The following is a 19,089-nucleotide window of genomic DNA, read 5'->3' on the forward strand; positions in this document are numbered from 1 at the left end:
CGGGAAGCTGGGTGGCTGCGGGAGGACGCCGCCGCCCTGCGCGGACGCGGCGGGCGCCGGGCCGGGGGTCCCGCGGGGCGGGGGGCGCGGCCTGGGGGCCCCCGGGCGCCGCGGGGCTCCGCGCGTCCTCCCCGCCCGGCGAGCGGGTCTCCGAGGGGACTGCTTTGGCGCCGAAGGGAGGAGGACGCCGCGCGCCATCCCCTGGTGGCCCGCGGGGGCCGGCCCGCGCGTCTAGCGGGGCCCCGGCGGCTCTTGCCAGCCCTCGCCCTGCCCTTTGTTGTGCGCAGCCCTCCTTCCGCGGTTGGGGGGACCTTGCAGGGCTGTGCGGGGCGCTGAGGGCACTGGCTGTGCAGTCGGAAGGGCAGGCTGCGGGGGGCGGGGGGCGCCCTCCCTGTGTGCTCGGACTTCCTGGGGCCGGTCTTTTCTGCAGCCATCCGGGAGAGCTGTGTTGACCTTGTGCAAGTCCTCCCCCCAAGGGTCCGTCCTCTCCCCAAATCAGAGAGTGCGCACCGACTGCTGGACCACTTGGCTCCTAAAACAGAGCTGGTAGAACTAGGAGCCTCGACCTGCGCGGTGGGCGCCCTCACAACTTCTGTGTCCCACGCTCGGCGATGGAATAATAGTGGCCACTGTCAAAGAAGAGGAATAACAGACAGCCTTAGGAGGTAAACCTTGTTGGCCGGTCCTGCCCAGAAGGAGCCCACCCGCTGATGCCTCCGGCGTCTTCCCAAGGGCAGGAGGAGAGCTAATGACCGGGTGAGGAGCCCCCTCCCAGCCTCGGATCCGTCGACCCAGACCTCGCTCTTCAGGAAGTGGTTGAAGCACCTGGGCTTCCTCCCAGCCGGGGACCCACCCCTTGGTTCCGAAACAGGCCCTCCAGGTGCCCAGCCCGGCCTCAGCTGGGTGTGTCTGCCAATCGAACCGCCAGTTCCTCTGTCCCAGGGACCCAAGGTCACCTTTTGGTTCAGTCAGCCAATTAGTCTTACTTATAACTCAGATGACCTTACAATTTATCGTCCAAACTGAAACTGTACTCAGAGGTAATTATGAAATCGGCTCTTAAAAAGTTAACCAGGAACAACAGATACAGAGCAAATGGATAGTCACCGTTCGTGAAACAGAAAGTGCCCTTAGATATTTCTAGAATCTGGAGGAACCCGCATGTTTTGCAACCAAGGCCAATAAAACTGACGGTTTTCTAAACAAGCAGCAATTCTGTTGGTTAAAAAGCTTAATCCCTTTTATTTTTCGGTGAGGGAAAACCAGTTGGATAAAATCAAGCTCTTGCCATGGTAACCCAGAAGGGCACCCTACTCTTAACTTAGCTCTGGAAAACATATTAGGAGAAATGAAACCCTTCCCACCATTCCTAGTGCATTCATGAAACTGCTCTGGGATCGGGATTTTTCCCAAAATCTACTTGGCACCTGGGGGTGCTGCTTTCCTTCTCACTGTCTGCTGGACACCTTGTACCCCATCAACGAGCTGTCACACATAGGCTATTCCACTACATTTACTTTGGCTTTAAAAGCTGATAGGATTCTTCTTTTCTGCTTCATTTTTCAGGTAGAGTGGCTCCTCCCAAACTGACCCTTCCCAGTACTCCCTCCACCTTCCTTCTAGGTCACGTGACTTTCTGCCATCGTTCATTCCGTCCACAAACACTGGACACCTACCACGTGCCAGGCCCCATGCTAGCACCAAAGTTACACAGAAGTATCGTGAGGGCTCCTCCCTTCTGAGGAGTAGAGCCCAGAGGCAGCACAGTCACACAAGCAAGTAACCAGGTTTTACCCATCGGTATGGTGACCCCACAGAGGAAAGAAAGTGCTGCAGAGCTAGTGCTGCTCACGAAGAACAGCCCAGGTGCAAGTAGGTGGGGTCACATGATCTGTTCTGATGGATAAAATGGGAGTGGAAGTGATATGCCTCACTTCCGGCTGAGGCAATGCAAAGCAGATCTTCGATTGCCCATTCTCCCTTCCCCTGCTCTCAGTATGTGGGAGGTGGCTCTAGGTGGTACAGCTGGAAGAGGGTGCGGCCTCCCTAAGCCCGATGACTGGAGCACACTGTCCATCGACCAGTGCCGGCCAAGCACTGTGAGCAAAACGTAAATCCGGTGTCACATGCAGAGATCTCACAGTTGTTTGTTGCTGCAACATATTGTAGTCTAACTAAATTAGTAGAAGGTGACTGTATGTGCCTCTAGAATCACTGGATTAAGGGCTTTCTCTTCCACAAAATTTCGCAAGTTACTCCTTCTGACCCTCTCTTAGAATATAATATGAACCAAAGGCACTGACGGAAATTGGGTGAGAGAAGCTGCAAACATATGGGCTGAAGAGTTGGCTGGAGGCAGGTGAATGGAGCAGATAAGGAGAATCTGGGGCCAGGTGGGAAATAGCGTGGCCACCGGAGAATGTATCCTCAGTGCCTGACTCAAGGCTGATGCTTAGTGGGCCTTTAATAAATGAATGAACAGAATACCAAAAGAGATGACTTAAGGATTTGGGGAGGCAAGGTGGAACACACAGAGGTTGAGCCAGGCAGGATTGGAAAAAACATGATTTCCCTCCTTCCTTGATTCTTCTATAAGGTGTATCCACCGCCCTGGACTTAGGGCAGATATAAAACAACAGTATGAACATTCGGGGTTTGGTGTTTTGTCTTTTTTTGTGTGTGTGCCTAAATATTCTTACATAAAACTTTCTATCTTAGCCATTTCTGTGAACTTAGCTATAACTCCGTCATATTATGTATGTTCATGTTGTTGTGCCACCATCACCACCACCAGCAGCACCACCCCAGATTATTTTTCATCTTCCCAAACTAAAATTCTCTCCCCACTAAACAGTAATGCTTCATTCCCCCTGCCTCCCAGCCCCTGACCACCACCATTCTACCTTCTGCCTCTTTAAATCTGTCTGGTGTACGTTCCTTGTATAAGTATTTGTTCTTTGGTGTCCAGCTTATTTCACTTAGAATCATGTGTTCAAGGTTGTTGGTGTCATAGCATATGTCAGAATTTCCTTCCTTCTGAAGACTGAATAACATTCCATTGCAGGTCCATAGGCTGGGTTTTGGATAGCCAACTTTCTTGCGCACTCCCGACCTTAGTAGACCAGCAACCAAGCTGTGTCTGGTCTACTGTGCCACCTGCTGGTTAGTGAGGGGCACTCTCTGCCCGGATGTGTCTTTCCTTTAGAGTGGGGTCCCTGTGCTCACTGATGGGCCAGCTCAGTCTCAGGCGATCTTTCTTACGTATCACCAAACACCTTGCTTTATTATCTTCCTATCTGGACATTCCCTCCGCCCCCTCCTTTTCCACAGTTCACACATCCCCAAGGGTGATAAAGGAGAGTCTTGACACTCATTGGACCACAGTTCATTAGGGAGCAGGCTGTTGCCCCTCACCCAGCATGCCAGTCTTGCTCTCTGGTATATCTTGTTCCCAGCTGGTTATAACACCCGGGGGGGGGGGGGTGGTCTAACATCCCTCCCACCTGCTCTATCCGCCCCTCCTCCCCCCAATCCCTCCCTCTGGGCTGTCTCTCTGTTCATCTGAAGCTGAGTATGAGAGGGAGGCAGATGTGCAGGGCTGGTGATACAAGGCCAGGTTTACCAGAAAGCCCTACCTAGAGGTGAAGGTTGTTTTCACAAGTAGATTCTCTACCCCATTTTGGTACTGGTAAGTGATCTTGAGAGGTATCTTCCAGCATTAGTTCCCAACACTAATCATGCCTAACCACTTTTCCATCTCTCATGGTGCCTAGAACATAAGTCAATAACTACAGATTGACTAGCTGTATCACTCCTTCATGTGGAGCCTCCCTGACCCCCAGACAGACTCTGAGGCATTTCTGCACCTTCTGTGCTGTGTGTGTAGCTACAGTGTGGCCCTTAGTGCAGTGTACTTGTAAGCTATTGGCAAAACGCTCTCCCCACAATCCTGCCACCTCTTTAAGTGCAAGGACTTGATCTGTTCCTCTCTCCCCCCATGCCTAATGCATTGTGTGGTCATCAATAAATGTTTGTGGAAGCAATAAACAAATGAATTTACCTGTTTGCCATTCTCTGCAAGAAAGGCATGCTTTCAAAAAAATTTTTTTAAGTAAAAAATAAAAATTAAAAAAAGAAAATGCTAAAGGTATATAAAAAAAAGAAAAAGAAAGAAAGAAAGGCATGCTTTCACTGAACCAAAATCCTCCTGACCACAGCTCATGCTCATTCGTGGACATGAAGTCATGGACATTCATGGACCCACAGCAAGGACACAGTCTCTGTGTGTGATCATGATTTGCATAAATAAAAATATTGTTCACATCCTTTCCCATTTTTCAGTTGGGGCATTCATGTTTTTCTTAGTTGTAAGATATTTGTCTATGCCATGTTAGAGTTTGATGTACTTTTTGCCTTTTAACTTATTTTCATGGTGTTTGGCAAACACAAGTTTTGATTGTTCTATTTCATTATGTGAGTCCTACTCTTCTGCTCACCAATAATGATGGTGACCAGGAATGGTGACCAGGAATGGACTCTCACCCTATCCTGGGCCAATGACATCTCTGGAAATCTGGAATTGCTACCTGTGAATTAATTTAGGGCCAGATAAAGACCAGGAGATGTTTTGCCTCTTCTTGCATTGGATTAAGAAGTAGCAAAGTGAAGAAAGGTAAATAGCTATTGTCTCCTCATGTCCACCCTAGCCCCACCCCCAGGACCCCCCTACCATTGCTCCTCATGATTCAGGCTTTCTTTTCTTTTCTTTTCTTTTCTTTTCTTTTCTTTTCTTTTCTTTTTTTTCTTTTTTTCCCCAGAACCTCAGAAGACCCCGCTTATGCCCATTTTATTGATTCTGGCTTTGAATGGTTAATGTTTGATGCACTAGAGCTTCCAAAACCATTGCTGTATCCTTCAGGTCATAGGCCTAAATTCAGATGGATTAGTAAGTATGTCATTCCATTTTTTCAACATTTTTTCAACATTTTGAGCATCATGCCTGATTGCTAATACTGCAAGAAACTCTCGTTGCACCCTCCAGGTGAGGCATCCCTCCTCTGGTGTCAAGTGACACAAGCCAGGATAAACCCAGATTAGGACACTGGTGTGATCTGAGATTCAATTTTACAATCTGCAGTCGCTGAACCATTTAGAGGGGTAGTTAGTATTAAACCCCAGAGCAATGAGAAGTTTATGGTTTCATTTAGCCCCGGACCACACAATCCCTTTCACTTCTGTCCCATCCTCTCCTGACCTACAGCACGGCCTCAGGCGTGGTCTGAGTCCAGCTGAGCATTTCTGCCTCCAGACTCCTTGTCCGTGGATCTTCCAATGGCACTATGTGAGTGTCTCCATGATGAACCCATTGGGTGCTCCGTAGAAGAAAGACACACCTCGTCATCCAGTATACCTGTGACCTCTGAAAAATTATGTCATTTCAAAACCAAGGTTTCCTCTTATTTAAAATAGGGGTATTATTACCATCATATCATCCCTTCAGGTCCTGACTTCCTGTAATCTGCATTATACTTACAGTGTATTATTTATCTCCTCTGCTACATCGCAAGCTCTTTAGTGCAGGCACCTCATTATACTAATCTTTCCATCAATGCCTCATCTGATTTTGGGTCAACAGTAGGCCCTTAGTAAATAAATTCTCTCTGAGTCGAACTGAATCAAGTTCCAAACACTAAAGTGATGACCATACAAGCAATCCAGATGTTTTTGCATCAGTGGATTATAACCTGAATTGGTTTGTTCCTTCGATGAAAGTCAGTAGCCCTGGAATCTTTTACACAATCTCAATAATTTCTGTGAAACACTCAATGACTTTTTTCCTCCAGTATAACTAGATACTATGGACCAGGACTCTCAGCATTTTTGCACCTTAACTTGGCAGCTGGCAAAATAAATTACCAGGGTGACCCCTCCCAGCAGAGCACATGATCCACCACAGCTGCTCATGTTTTTTAGCATGAGCACACCAGGACAGGGCTGCGAGCCACTGGGTGGAGCATTGTGCCCTGGGGAGAAAGCTTATGACATTTCCCCAATGATTTCAGGAAAGAAAAGGAAAAACCCTCTTTTTTCTTATGAGTTTCTGCTCAATGTCAGTGGAAAATGTCATAGTCTGTATATATACAGATGCATGCATGAGGATGGGCAAGATCAGCCACCTCAGCAGTGGGACAGAATTCACACACAATGGTCCTAAGGGCGAAGGTGAGGCACACGTGGTTAGGTAGTTGCCTACTCCTCAGCCACTTCATCTCTTCCCTTGAAAACAGAACCCCACTTTTATTTGGGGTGACAATGTAGGCAGCCAGAAGACAGTCTCCCAGCCTCCTCTGGAGGGCTTAGTTCCAGCCAGTGACATATGAGCACAAGTGTGTGGATGCCCAAGCAGCCTGCTTCAAGGAAGCTAACTCCATAGAAAAGTGTGCTCCGTTTGACCTCCCTCCTTCCCTGGAGGAAAGTCATCTTGATGCAGGTGCTCAGGTAGCCATCTCAAAACTTGCACTGAACTTGAGGATGGAAACCACCAGCCAGTAGAATGGAGCAGGATAAGAAAAGAGGCTGGGTGCCAGATGACGGAAGAGCTACAATACCAGCCCTACATGCTTATGCTTCCAACTGCTTCTGTCAAAGAAAAATGAGACACTAACAACAAAGCCCTCTCTCTTGTTTAGGCTACTTTAAAAGGAGCTCAGTTTTCTATTATATGCATCCTACTACTCTAATCCTACAAAGCAGGGATATATTAGTCTCCTAGGGCTGCCATTACAATATGACAGATCAGGTGGATTAAACAACAGGACTTTATTTTCTCACTATTCTGGAGGCTAGATGTCCCAGATTGAGATGTTGGCAGTGTTGGTTTCTTCTGAGACCTCTCTCCTTTGCTTGTAGATGGCCGTCTTCCCTCTGTGTCTTCACATTGTGTCTCCCAAGACCTTGATCAAATTTCCTCTTCTTATAAAAGACAGCATATTGCATTGGGACCAATCTTTGCAACCTCATTTTAATTTATTACCTCTTTAAAGACCCTATGTCCAAATACAATCACATCTGCGGGACTGTGATTAGGACTTGACATATGAACAGCCCCAGAACACAAAGCATGAATACAGAGGTTTATTATAGCTCTCTCTCTCTCTCTCTCTCTCTCTTTTTTTTTTATTTTTTGGTAATAGAAAATTTATAATAAGTGCCCATTAATAGGATAATAGGGAAGTAAATTATTGGTGTATTAATACCAAAGCATGCTATACCGAAGTATGAAGAATGAAAGTTCATTATGTCATATTGCTAAATGGAAAACACTTAAGCCAACAATGCTTACCAATAATGTATACTATGCTGCCATAGACACACATTTAAATGCAACAAAATTTCTAAGAGGCATATTTCTAGAGACATTCTGATGTTTATAAACGTATAGAAACATGTATACAATATGTAACAAACTAAAACAGCTCGATTGGAGTACAGTTGTAGGGTGGAGTAGAATGTTTGGAACTTTGTATAATGTTTGATATCTTACAACTTAGTGCTTTGTGTCTTTCTTACATAATTAAAAACTTAAAAGCTCAGATCGGCCATTTAAAACTCGTGTAATTTGAAGGCATCTCTGTTCAGACTATTCTCAAGTAAGAAGCAAACTAACAAACGATTCAACCTTGAAATGCATTCGTCAGATCCTACGGTATCGAGTTAAAAATCAGATGTAATTCTGAAACTGTCTTAATGAAAAGTAATGCTTTTTTAAAACAAGGCTTATTGGCGTTGCAGAGATGGCGGTGATCCCGAAAGCTGGTTGAACGCAATTCTCCAACAGCAAAGCAGCGGGCCCAGAGCGTCGTGACCTCCTGCAAAGGCGGAGCTACCTGCCACCCGCTTCCAGGTAGGAAAGCTCCCCGGGGCCCAGGCAGCTCCCAGAGCTTCCACCTCCAGGTCCGTCCGCGGGCCACAGCGGAAGCCCCGCGAGGCGCTGCCCCGAGCACCCGGAGGCCCCGGGGCTGGAGGACCCGGCCTGAGCGTCAGGGAGGAAGGCCAGGCCTCCGCGAGCAAACGAGCCGGCGGCGCCCTGCGACCCAGCTGGGGCACTGCCCCATCAGGACCGCGGAGGGACCCTGGGGGCGGGGCCAAGATGGCGCGGGGCGGGGGCGGGGCTTCTGGAGGCGGGCACGAGGCGGGGCCTGGTAGGCCGGCGCGGGGCGGGGGCGGGGCTTCTGGAGGCGGGCACGAGGCGGGGCCTGATAGGCCGGCGCGGGGCGGGGGCGGGGCTTCTGGAGGCGGGCACGAGGCGGGGCCTGATAGGCCGGCGCGGGGCGGGGGCGGGGCTTCTGGAGGCGGGCACGAGGCGGGGCCTGGTAGGCTGGCGCGGGGCGGAGGCGGGGCTTCTGGAGGCGGGCACGAGGCGGGGCCTGATAGGCCGGCGCGGGGCGGGGGCGGGGCTTCTGGAGGCGGGCACGAGGCGGGGCCTGGTAGGCTGGCGCGGGGCGGGGGCGGGGCTTCTGGAGGCGGGCACGAGGCGGGGCCTGATAGGCCGGCGCGGGGCGGGGGCGGGGCTTCTGGAGGCGGGCACGAGGCGGGGCCTGGTAGGCCGGCGCGGGGCGGGGGGCGGGGCTTCTGGAGGCGGGCACGAGGCGGGGCCTGGTAGGCCGGCGCGGGGCGGGGGCGGGGCTTCTGGAGGCGGGCACGAGGCGGGGCCTGGTAGGCCGGCGCGGGGCGGGGGCGGGGCTTCTGGAGGCGGGCACGAGGCGGGGCCTGGTAGGCCGGCGCGGGGCGGGGGGCGGGGCTTCTGGAGGCGGGCACGAGGCGGGGCCTGGTAGGCCGGCGCGGGGCGGGGGCGGGGCTTCTGGAGGCGGGCACGAGGCGGGGCCTGGTAGGCCGGCGCGGGGCGGGGGCGGGGCTTCTGGAGGCGGGCACGAGGCGGGGCCTGGTAGGCCGGGGCGGGGCGGGGCGGAGCATCTGGAAGCGGGCACAAGGCAGGGCCTGGAGCGGCGGGGGCCTGGGCCTGGGGCGGGGCCTGGGCCTGGGGCGGGGCCTATGCCGGGGGCGGGGCCCGGGCCGGGGCGGGGGCGGGGCCCGGGCCGGGGCGGGGGCGGGGTCGGGCGGCGCGCGCACCACGGGCCTCTGCGGCGGCGCGGCGAAGATGGCGGCCTCCGGCTGGGTGCGCGCGGCCCTGGTCCTCCTGTGCGCCTCTGACCTGCTGCTGCCGCCGCTGCCGCCCAGGGCCTGCGCTGCCGAGGGCGCGGCCGGGACGCCGGGCGAGGCCAGCCCGCCCTCGCGGAAGAAGAAGAAGGACATTCGCGACTACAACGATGCGGACATGGCACGCCTTCTGGAGCAGTGGGAGGTCCGCGCGCGCACAGCCTCGGGCCCCCGCGTCCTCGGCCCGGGCCTGGTTGGCCCCCGGGCCCTCCGCTCCCCGGCCGGGCTCCCGCCGAGCCCCGGCCCCTCGCGCCCGCACACCCGCTGTCTCCTGGGCCGCTGGCGGCCCCTGCCCGGGCCAGGCGTCCTAGATGGCCGCCGCGCTCGCACCGCCGCCGACCCCCGGGCCACCCCTCGCGGGGCCTCGCGGGGCCTCGCGGGGCCTCGCGGGGCCCGAGCCGGCCGCTCACTCCTCTGCCCTTCGGTGTCCGGGCCGCCCCGGCGCGGCCCTGGTGGTGGTCCCTGGGCCCGGCGCGTGGGGAGGGAGACCTTTGCCCTCGGCGCAGGGACGGAGGGAGGGGGTGGGGAACGAGGGTCATCTTCACGCGAGGGCCGGCTCAGCCTTGATCGCTGACCCCTCTTCTCGGTCGGTACCGAATCGGACTTCTCATTTTGGCGTGTTCCCTGCTGAGAGTTTTGCATTTTGGGGGGTGAGGGGGTGGTGGAAGCAAAGGCTTCTGGTGGCTCGCAGGAAACTCCACGTTTCCTTTAAAGGAGCAGAGACTTTTTTTGTGAGAGTAAGTTTTTTGGTTCGTTATTTGAATGCACTGGAGTGTGTAATAAGCTTTTTAGATAAGGTTAAACAAACGACAACACGTCGCACCTCTTTCCCCTGCAAAGGCGGTTGCATTGTCCTGGCTGGTTTGCATAGCTAGTGGAGTGGACTCAGAAACGGTGCTTACTCACTCACTGTGTAATCTTGGGCAAGTCCTGTTTCCTCTCTAGGCCTCAGGTTTCTTATCTGCAGAATGAGGGTTTTTTGGGGTTTTTTTGTTTTGTTTTGTTTTGTTTTACTGGATGATTCCTTCCCACGTTGATGTCTTATTTGTGGGCATCTCTGTGCATAGACATGTTTGATAGAGCCTTTCAGATGTGAGTTTAAAGTACCACCTGATGGGTAGACTAGAAGAAAGCAGACTTGTACTTTCTTATCTATCTGCAGCTGATGGAAGGATGGGGTGGATTTGCGGGTGCACACTTCTGACAGAGAGGGAACTCCAGGCAGCATTTCCTTCCCCCCTTTACTGTCTTCCTATCTCCCATCTCTTTATGGACTTGAGCGAATGAAGATTTGATCCCTTAAAGTAAGAACACTATCTCTTGAGGAAATCCTACCCTGGAAATACTAAGAGGTAGCTAGACAGAGAGGGGTGCTGTGGCGATAGCAAGGGATCCCGCCCTCAGGAACAGTAGGTACAAGTAACCATAAATACAAAGTAGGATTGCTGAGTTCAGTAAACAATGAAGAAAGTGTTGTAGGACTTTCAAAAGGTCTCAGGGTGGAAATGGCATTTTAGATACACAAGAGGGGTGTGGGAGTGTTGCCACAGGAGCTGAGAGTGGGGCGCGTGGGAACCAAGCAGAATGGTGCAGATAGGAACAGTCCAGGCTTTGGACTTCGGCTGCCTCGCCTCAGACCACTTGTGAGTTTGGGCTACTGAAGAACCTGTCAGTACTTTAGTTTTTTGAACTGCAAGATAGAGGCCTTAGTAGTACCCACCTCAGAGTAGTTCAAGGATTAGCTGTGATCCTAGAAAGAACCTAGGATAGCAACTCTGATTGGAAGCTACTAATATGAATTAGTTAGGTTAGCTGGAAAAGCTACCTTGGAAGCCAAGTAGTGAGGGGTAAGGGTGGGAAGGTTGATGGGACCAGGTGGTGCTGGCCCTTGAATGCTCTGGGGTCAGCCCTTTATTTAGAAGGCAATACGCAGTCACTGACGAGTTTGCAAAGTTCCATGACCTAAGTACTAGGATACTGGAATGTTTATATGTGGTCATCCATACCTTAGCGTGGAAACGTGCGCTCACTCTCGTCTCCCTATCTGTGTGCAGACATACCTTTATAGCTGAGAGCATGTCAGTGTAATTGTCTGCTGGATGAAGCTCAAAGCTGTAGGATCAGAGTGGAAGGGAGAGGTTGTATGTCCAACTTGGTGGCTGGTAGATTGTGTCACCAGGCAGGAGATAGCATGATGTGCTGAAAGGGTGGGTTTTGAACAAGCTTTACTGCTTGGTAACTGTGTGACCCCATTTTTCTTAGCCATAAAGCCAGAAACATCCCCCCTTGTGGGGTGCTGTGCCGATCTGCAAGCTAATGTTTGCAGACACTCCACAAATGTGAGCACCCTTCCGGGGTGCTTCAGTGTTTTATCTGTGGGAAAGCTTTCCTGCGGGTAACAGTACTTCTCCCCCAGTGTTGATCCCTAAATCCATCCTCCACCTCATTTCCACCAGTGTGAGAATCCCTGTGCCAGGGGGAGGCCTGCCCCACGTGTGTGAGGTGGGGATAGGGAAAGGGAACTCTTTCCTCCGTGTCAGACTTAATGCTGAGTCCCAACCCGTGTAGGAAAGCCAAAGGCAGTTCTTTGATTACACCTTTACAGTAGGGATGGGTGGGGCAGATTCCAGAGCCAGAAATGTGGGTTTGCTCTTCAGTGTCACCGTAGCTGGCATGTGACCTTCAGTGGGTTGTCTTCTCTGAGCCCTACCAACCCCATGTTCAGTGGGGGCCTTGTAGGGCCATCCTGAAGCTTGAGCACCCTAGGTCCTGTGTATGTGCTAGCTAGTGTTATCAAGGAACAGGGAGCAAGAAAAAGATATGCAGGAAGGGGAGTTCAGCTTTGTGATTCCTGAATCTGACTAGCAGCCCTGGGGGAGTGAGGGAGCCAGCTGAAAATGCCTAGAGGTATTTCCACTCCCTGTCTAGGGAGTGTCCTGGGGAGTGCCCGACACCTGGTGGACGGACCGGGGCGGACAGAGGTAGGGGCTTGATTGCCCCTGCCTGGAGGAAGCAATAACCACAGGTCAGGTTCCCCAGGGAACTAGCAGAGACTAGGTAGAGCTGGACTGGCACCCACACTGGGTGTGGCACCCACAGGGGCACTACCCTGCCCCTCCCCCTTTTTTGGAAACTGAAACAGACTCAAAAGCCTATGTCATGGAAATTAAAGTTGCTTGGAACAATCCTTATCCTTGCCTTATGCACTAGACTTACGATTATTTAATAACTGTTTCATTAAATGCTGTCGGTGACCTACTGAGTTAATTTCGTGACCTTTAGTGAAATCAGTTTGAAAAAGTAGAGTAGAAGGAAGTCAGAGAGCCTGTGAATTTGGCGACCAGGCGGTCCTGTGTGATTTTGAGAGTGTGACTTGCCTAGTTGGTTGGAGGTCTGATTACTGGGGCCAGCACGCCTTTATGTCATCGAGTCCCCCAGACTCTAGCGGGGGGAAGATGCTGTCCCCTTCTCCATCACAGGTGAGGAAAGGGGATTTCCAAGCTGCCCAAGATCCTATGACAGAACAGCACGTGTCCCCAACTGCAGATCGCCATCAACTCACAAAGCAAAATATGAAAGAAGTGGGTCGGTTGGGAGGGTGGCAGAGCTGAGAAGTATGTCGTGTGGGGTTACACTGCTGGGGGTCACCTAGCTCTGCTTTTCTTTTTATGGATGAAGGAGCAGGCCCAGGGGAGTAAGGAGTCCTATCCAAGGTCACCCAGGTGGTCAGATGGAGCTAACCCAGGTCCCAGATCTCATGTAAATGGGGATCGCCTCTAAGCACTGCAGTACTATTCTGTTGTGCTTCACCTTTTGTTAAAACCATTTTATTTTTTTTTTATTTTTTTTTAACTTTTATTTATTTATGATAGTCACAGAGAGAGAGAGAGAGGCAGAGACATAGGCAGAGGGAGAAGCAGGCTCCATGCACTGGGAGCCCGATGTGGGATTCGATCCCGGGTCTCCAGGATCGCGCCCTGGGCCAAAGGCAGGCGCCAAACCGCTGCGCCACCCAGGGATCCCCTGTTAAAACCATTTTAAAGGTATGTTACCATTGACGTCCTCTATGATTCGGCAAGACAACCACGTAAGGGTGAGATGGGGCTCTTTGTTTCATTTTAAGTTAGTCATTCTTCTGGTTTTTTGATAACAGCTTTGTTGAGAGAGAATTCACTTGCCATATGATTCAACCGTTTCTTTAAAGTGCACATTTCAATGGTGTATTCAGAGGGTCGTGCAGCCATCACCACTCAATTTTAGAATGTTTTCATCACCCCAGAAATAAAATCTTGTCTCCCTTCCCTTCTTCTCCCAATCCTCCAGCCAGGCCCACCCAGGCAGCCACTAATCTCTGTTTTGTGCTGGACATCTCCTACCAGTGGCCCCTGTATAGCATGGTCTCCTATGTGTGGCTTCCATCACTTAAGATATTGTTTTCAGGGACCATCTATCAGTACTTCATTTCTTTTTGTAGCTGGAATTATTAGTCTTTTCTCTGAGGAACTCTGCTTTTTAAATATTTTCATTTATCATCTATCTACCTACCTTCATGCCCTGGCTGCACCAGTGGGGCGCCTCAGCCTCACCTGCTCTTCTTCTCCCTTTGGGACCCGTTGGGTGTTGGCATCTGCCTACCTACCTATGAAAAATCATGTGTTCCTCTGCTTGCCTGCCAGTTCCAGCCTAATACAGGGAGTATTCTTCCCCTTTCCACAGTTAGCACTCCCGTCACCAAAGTGTAGAACCAGATGTCATTATCCTTAATATATTTACTTCTTCATGCAAGGCTAGAATTCACAGATGGTAGTTTGAAAATTGCTAGTTCACACCACTACAAAAACCCAGCCTACTAACTAGAATTGAGTATTTGTTGGTGGTTCTTATTGTTTAGTTGACGTTGATATATGTGAAATGCAGATTTTAAGTGTAGGGTGCTGTGAGCTTTGACAAATGGATACATTGGTGTCGTCCACACTGTCATCAAGATAGCATTCCCATGACCTCAGAAAGTTCCCCTGTGTCCCTCCCTTCTCATTCAGCCCCCCAGGGGCCAGCACTGTTCTGATTTCTGTCATCCTATGTTAGTTTTGTTTGATCCTGAACTTTAAATAGCAGGCTTATAGTACATCTGATTTCATGCCTGGCTTCTGGCATTCAGTTGTCTCTTTCTGAGGTTTGGAGCTCATTCTCAGTGTTTTGTCTTCATTGCTGTGTCTCAGCTCATTGTAAGACCACATTGTTACAATCTGCCGTGTGGGGTAGATTGTTCTAGATGGAACATCACACATGGGCTCTCACGTCCTGGTGACCCGAGTGATCGGTGCTGAGTCCTGCTGGCGACTTGGGCTTCACCTGAAGGTCAAGGGGAGGAGGACAGCCCCTGGGTCTCCCTGGTCCTGCGAGAACTTTGGTCACTTGCTCGCAACTGCGAGCATGCACAGCTGTTCAGCCTGTGCTGCCACCGAGCACGTTCTGATGATGTGCATGCTTTGTGTTCTCTTCTCATAGAAGGATGACGACATAGAGGAAGGGGACCTCCCAGAGCACAAAAGACCCTCGGCACCTATCGACTTCTCACAGATAGATCCGGGCAGGCCCGAGAGCATCCTGAAGATGACCAAGAAGGGGAAGACACTCATGATGTTCGTCACTGTGTCAGGCAGCCCCACGGAGAAGGAGACAGAAGAGATCACCAGCCTCTGGCAGGGCAGTCTTTTCAATGCCAACTACGACGTTCAGAGGTAGTTGGGGGCTGTGCTTGGGCTTCTTCTGCACCACCATGGCCTGTCCTTTCTGGCAGGACCCACCTCCAGCCCTGGACCGTTCCTGTCCTGGATTTCCTCTTTGTATTTCTCTCTCTCTCTCTCTCTCTTTTTTAATTTTATTTAATCATGAGAGACACAGACAGAGAGAGAGGCAGAGACACAGGCAGAGGGAGAAGCAGGCTCCCTGCAGGAGCCCAATATGGGACTCGATCCCAGGACCCCAGGATCACGTCCCGGGCCAAAAAGGCGGGTGCTCAACCGCTGAGCCACCCAGGGATCCCTCTCTCTCTCTCTTTAAGAAGAGCATTTATTATTGGTCGGAGTCAGTAAGCTTTTTTTTTTTTTTTTTTTTAATATTTGATCGTAAAAAAAAAAAAAAATTTGATCGTAAAGTTTTACTTACCTTGAACTTTCTTTGGTTTGAGTATAGTGGGCACACAATGGTACATTCATTTCGGGTACACAATGTGGCGATTCATCAGCTCTGCATGCTCTGCCCTTGGCGCGTGTGGCTCTCGTCTGTCACCACACAACGTTGTGACATGCCTGTGACTCTGGCATTACCTGTTATTTTATCTGAGTGAGATGGGATAGGTTAGCCTCTGCGGGGCAATGAGTCACAGCCTGACCGTGTCCCCTAAGAAGCTCCTGCTTCCCAGGGGGTCCCTCCGCGCATGCAGTATTCAGACACAGTCTTGGAGCCCGCTGCTGATTAGGGGAAGGGGTGCGGAACTCGCAGCTCAGCGCAGCCCTCAGGCGCAATGCTAAGGAATATTCTTTCTTCTCAGTAATGGTCTTGAGATTTAGATTCTTCAAGGAAATAGTTTAGGAAGTAGAAGAGTGATGAAAAATAGAAAGGAACACTTAGAGAGTGCCTGTGATGGCGTGGTGCTTTCATCCGCTTGAGCAGACACAGAGGGGAACAGGTAGAGTCAGAGCCCCCGCTGTGCTCATGGGGTGGGGTGACCCCCAGTGTCAGGGCCTTCGTGCCCTGGCTGCACCAGTGGGGCACCTCAGCTCATAGTTTTCAGCCTTTGTCAGCAGAAGCCTTAGCAAATGAAACCTTCACCGGGCGCCTCAGGATGTGGAACATATTCAAGGGCAGCCGCCTCCTGCCTCCACAGCAGCAGCCCCAGGGGTGGCTCCTCAGCACCCTTGGTGATGCTGCTGTCTCAGCACGGGCATCCACGACACACAGCCCAGGCTCCGTTACTCTGTGACTTAAGCTGAGATGCTAAATCATTTAGTCAGCTAGTGTTTTTGAACATTAGTGTCAATAGCTACTAGGCCTTGGAAAATAGTTTTTTGTTCTGTGTTCATGTCAGATTTGGAAGGGATGGTTTTCTCTAGTTACATGCCGCAGGATGGCTATGACCTGTTAGCACTTTACTGCTGTGTTCTGACCGTATGATTGCTTGTCTCTTCAAGGTTCATTGTGGGATCAGACCGTGCCATCTTCATGCTTCGTGATGGGAGCTACGCCTGGGAGATTAAGGACTTTCTGGTGAGCCAAGACAGGTGTGCGGATGTCACTCTGGAGGGGCAGGTGTACCCTGGCAAGGGAGGAGGAAGCCAAGAGAAAAATAAAACGAAGCAGGAGAAGGGCAAGAAGAAGAAGGAGGGAGTCCCGAAGTCTCGGGCTGCCAAGGTTGTGCAGGAAGACAATCGAGCTGGGAATAAGCGAGAGGAGCTGTGACGGGGCCACTGTGACCCTTCAGAGGAGTCTTTGGGATGGCCAGCTCCCCGGACAGGCAGGGACGCGGCCACTACTCGCTGAGGAAATCTGCTTTCTTCCAGAAAGGCTCTGCCATATGACCGGTTTGTGGTCCACATAAGAATTACTGTCTAAAAGGCGTCAAGTGTGAAAACACAGGTCTCTTAGTTCCCTTTGGACAATGATACTTCCACGTTTACGATAAAATCACTGTAAAGGGAACCCTGACTGTTGCTTTTACCGTTTCAATCTGAGGGAGTCACTGACTCCGGTGGCCCCACTCTCCTTGCCATGCCGGCCCTGACCCAGGGGCTTGCTGTATCCATGCTTCCTTAGTTTCTGTTAACTGAAGGGCTGCCACGTTCTGATCAGAGACTCCAGGCAGGACCAGGCTCCTTGGGCTACAGACATGGTTTCTGGGACTGTGAAGTGAAGCCCTCCGAGGGAGCACTGCATGGAGCTCTGTTGTCTAAGTGTGCGGTCAGGACGCCGGGATGTGTGACCCCACATCTGTGCAGAAAGAATCCTGTAGCTCGAAAATCCGAAGTGTTTACTCTGATCCTGACAGGGATTCTCGGTACCTGTCGATGTTGTGCGTTCTGTAACATTCGGGAGTTGGGCAGCTGTGCTGGTGTCGAGGGTTCGAGTGTGCCATTTCATGTGCCGATGTTGGAGGGTGGGAACAGGGGTCAGAGTGGACAGGAAACCCAGTGACCTCATTCATCCCTAAAACATTTTTCTTTGATGAAGTGCCTAAATCTGTGGTGTTTTTGTACGGTACTAACATGACGTGCCACCTGTTTGTGTCGGATTTTGCTGTTCACGGACCTACTCTAAGTAAGATTTTATTTGCAGAATTTATATGCAAGTGTCATTTTTAGGAACTAAAATTATTTGTATGAAACTTCCATTGTGATTTTAACAAATTAAAACTAGCACATGTACGTGGTTAGAAATGTTACTGCTGAGGGAAGGTACAAAATGACATGTGTGCCTACCCCCTGCCACTGCCTCCTCTTGGGGGAAGCTCCTGTAGATTTGTTTCCAGGAGGGAAAAAAAAAATTCACTTAGCTTCTTGTGATGTGTCTGTTCATCCTTATTTGGCAGCTACGCAGAGTTCTCCCGGATGAGCCAGGCCCTCTCCCCCTCAGGTCTACACTGCGGGATGCATGTTCCCCCTGCCATCTCCCCATCTAGGCTACCCTCACTGCAGGACTGAAGGGCACCAGGCCGGTCAGAGCTAGCCCGGGGTGAGTGTGCTTGAGTCACCTTGGGAGGAAGAGGGCTTGGTCTCTCCTACACCTTTTTTTTTTTTAAGATTTTACTTGGGACACCTGGGTGGCTCAGCGGTTTAATGCCTGACTTTGGCCGAGTGTATTCCTGGAGTCCCAGGATCCAGTCCCACATCAGGCTCCCTGCGTGGAGCCTGCTTCTCCCTCTGCCTATGTCTCTGCCTCTCTCTCCCTCTCTCTTATAAATAAATCTTTAAAAAAGTAAAATAAAGATTTTACTTATTTATTCGTGAGAGACGAGAGAGACAGACACAGGCAGAGGGAGAAGCAGGCTCCCTGTGGGAGCCCGAGGTGGGACTCGATCCCAGGACCCTGGGATCACGACCTGAGCCAAAGGCAGATGCTCAACCACTGAGCCACCCAGTCACCCTCTCCTACCCCTTTTGAACAGGGGACATGAGGCTAGAGCTGTGGCCACCTTGCCCCATCCTGACAAGGGCTGTCTCAGCCCCTGAATCCAGCCACAGGTGAAGCCAGCACCATGCCTAGTGGCTTCCAGTTTTACCTCGGGCATTTGCTGGCTCTTTGTCACCTGTAGGTGAAGCAGAGCAACTATTCTGATTGGATCACAGGGAATGTACTTTTCACACCGTATACCTGTGCTTCCACAGTCTTTTCACATCAAGATGTACTGACCTCTGTGCTTCCTACACAGTGTATGGCTGTGTCCGTCATTGTTGAGAGCACCGGCTACATGCTAGGTACTGCTGGGCACCAGGAACAGTCTAGATAGAGCCCCTGCTGTCCTGAAACTTAATGACCCGGGGGGGGGGGGGGGAGACGAATATTCGTCACACACAAAATGGCAACTGTTGGATGAAAGAGATGCCTGGTGTCACAAGGTAGGGATAGAGGTAAGAGGAACCTTAGGATGGTAAGAGAGGCCCTTCCTGTGGTGGGAGGCAAAGCAACCATCTGTGCAAGGGTCCTGTGGTTAGAAGGAGCAGAGGAGGGATGGTGGGAAGCCATGGAGGAGTCAGGGGCATAATGCAACACGCACCTGAAGAGGAAAGGTACACCGGGTCTGGAAGGAATTTGGAATGCTCTGAAGGATTCTGAGCTGCGCTGGGGTGAGCGTGAGAGGCCATCCCATTTGTACTT

At 51.5% G+C, this 19,089-nt stretch overlaps 1 protein-coding gene across 1 annotated transcript; it reads left to right on the top strand.

The window, feature by feature from the left end:
- Nucleotides 1-9,128: 9,128 nt before the first annotated feature.
- MESD (mesoderm development LRP chaperone) lies at nt 9,129-17,766 on the top strand. The gene is made up of 3 exons (XM_072801877.1): nt 9,129-9,361; nt 14,725-14,957; nt 16,410-17,766. The coding sequence occupies exons 1-3, from the start codon at nt 9,158-9,160 to the stop codon at nt 16,675-16,677; spliced, it is 705 nt and encodes a 234-aa protein (XP_072657978.1). The 5' UTR covers nt 9,129-9,157; the 3' UTR covers nt 16,678-17,766.
- The last annotated feature ends 1,323 nt before the right edge of the window (nt 17,767-19,089 follow it).

This window comes from Canis lupus, chromosome 2 (genome assembly GCF_048164855.1).
Source record: "Canis lupus baileyi chromosome 2, mCanLup2.hap1, whole genome shotgun sequence".
Taxonomy (NCBI): domain Eukaryota; kingdom Metazoa; phylum Chordata; class Mammalia; order Carnivora; family Canidae; genus Canis; species Canis lupus.

What these genes read in the sequence shown, in the direction of transcription:
- MESD (XM_072801877.1), top strand. Translation starts at nt 9,158, where the DNA reads ATGGCGGCCTCCGGCTGGGTGCGCGCGGCCCTGGTCCTCCTGTGCGCC. An exon ending in GCCTTCTGGAGCAGTGGGAG is followed by an intron (nt 9,362 to 14,724) that starts GTCCGCGCGCGC and finishes CTCTTCTCATAG; the next exon opens with AAGGATGACGACATAGAGGA. An exon ending in GCCAACTACGACGTTCAGAG is followed by an intron (nt 14,958 to 16,409) that starts GTAGTTGGGGGC and finishes TGTCTCTTCAAG; the next exon opens with GTTCATTGTGGGATCAGACC.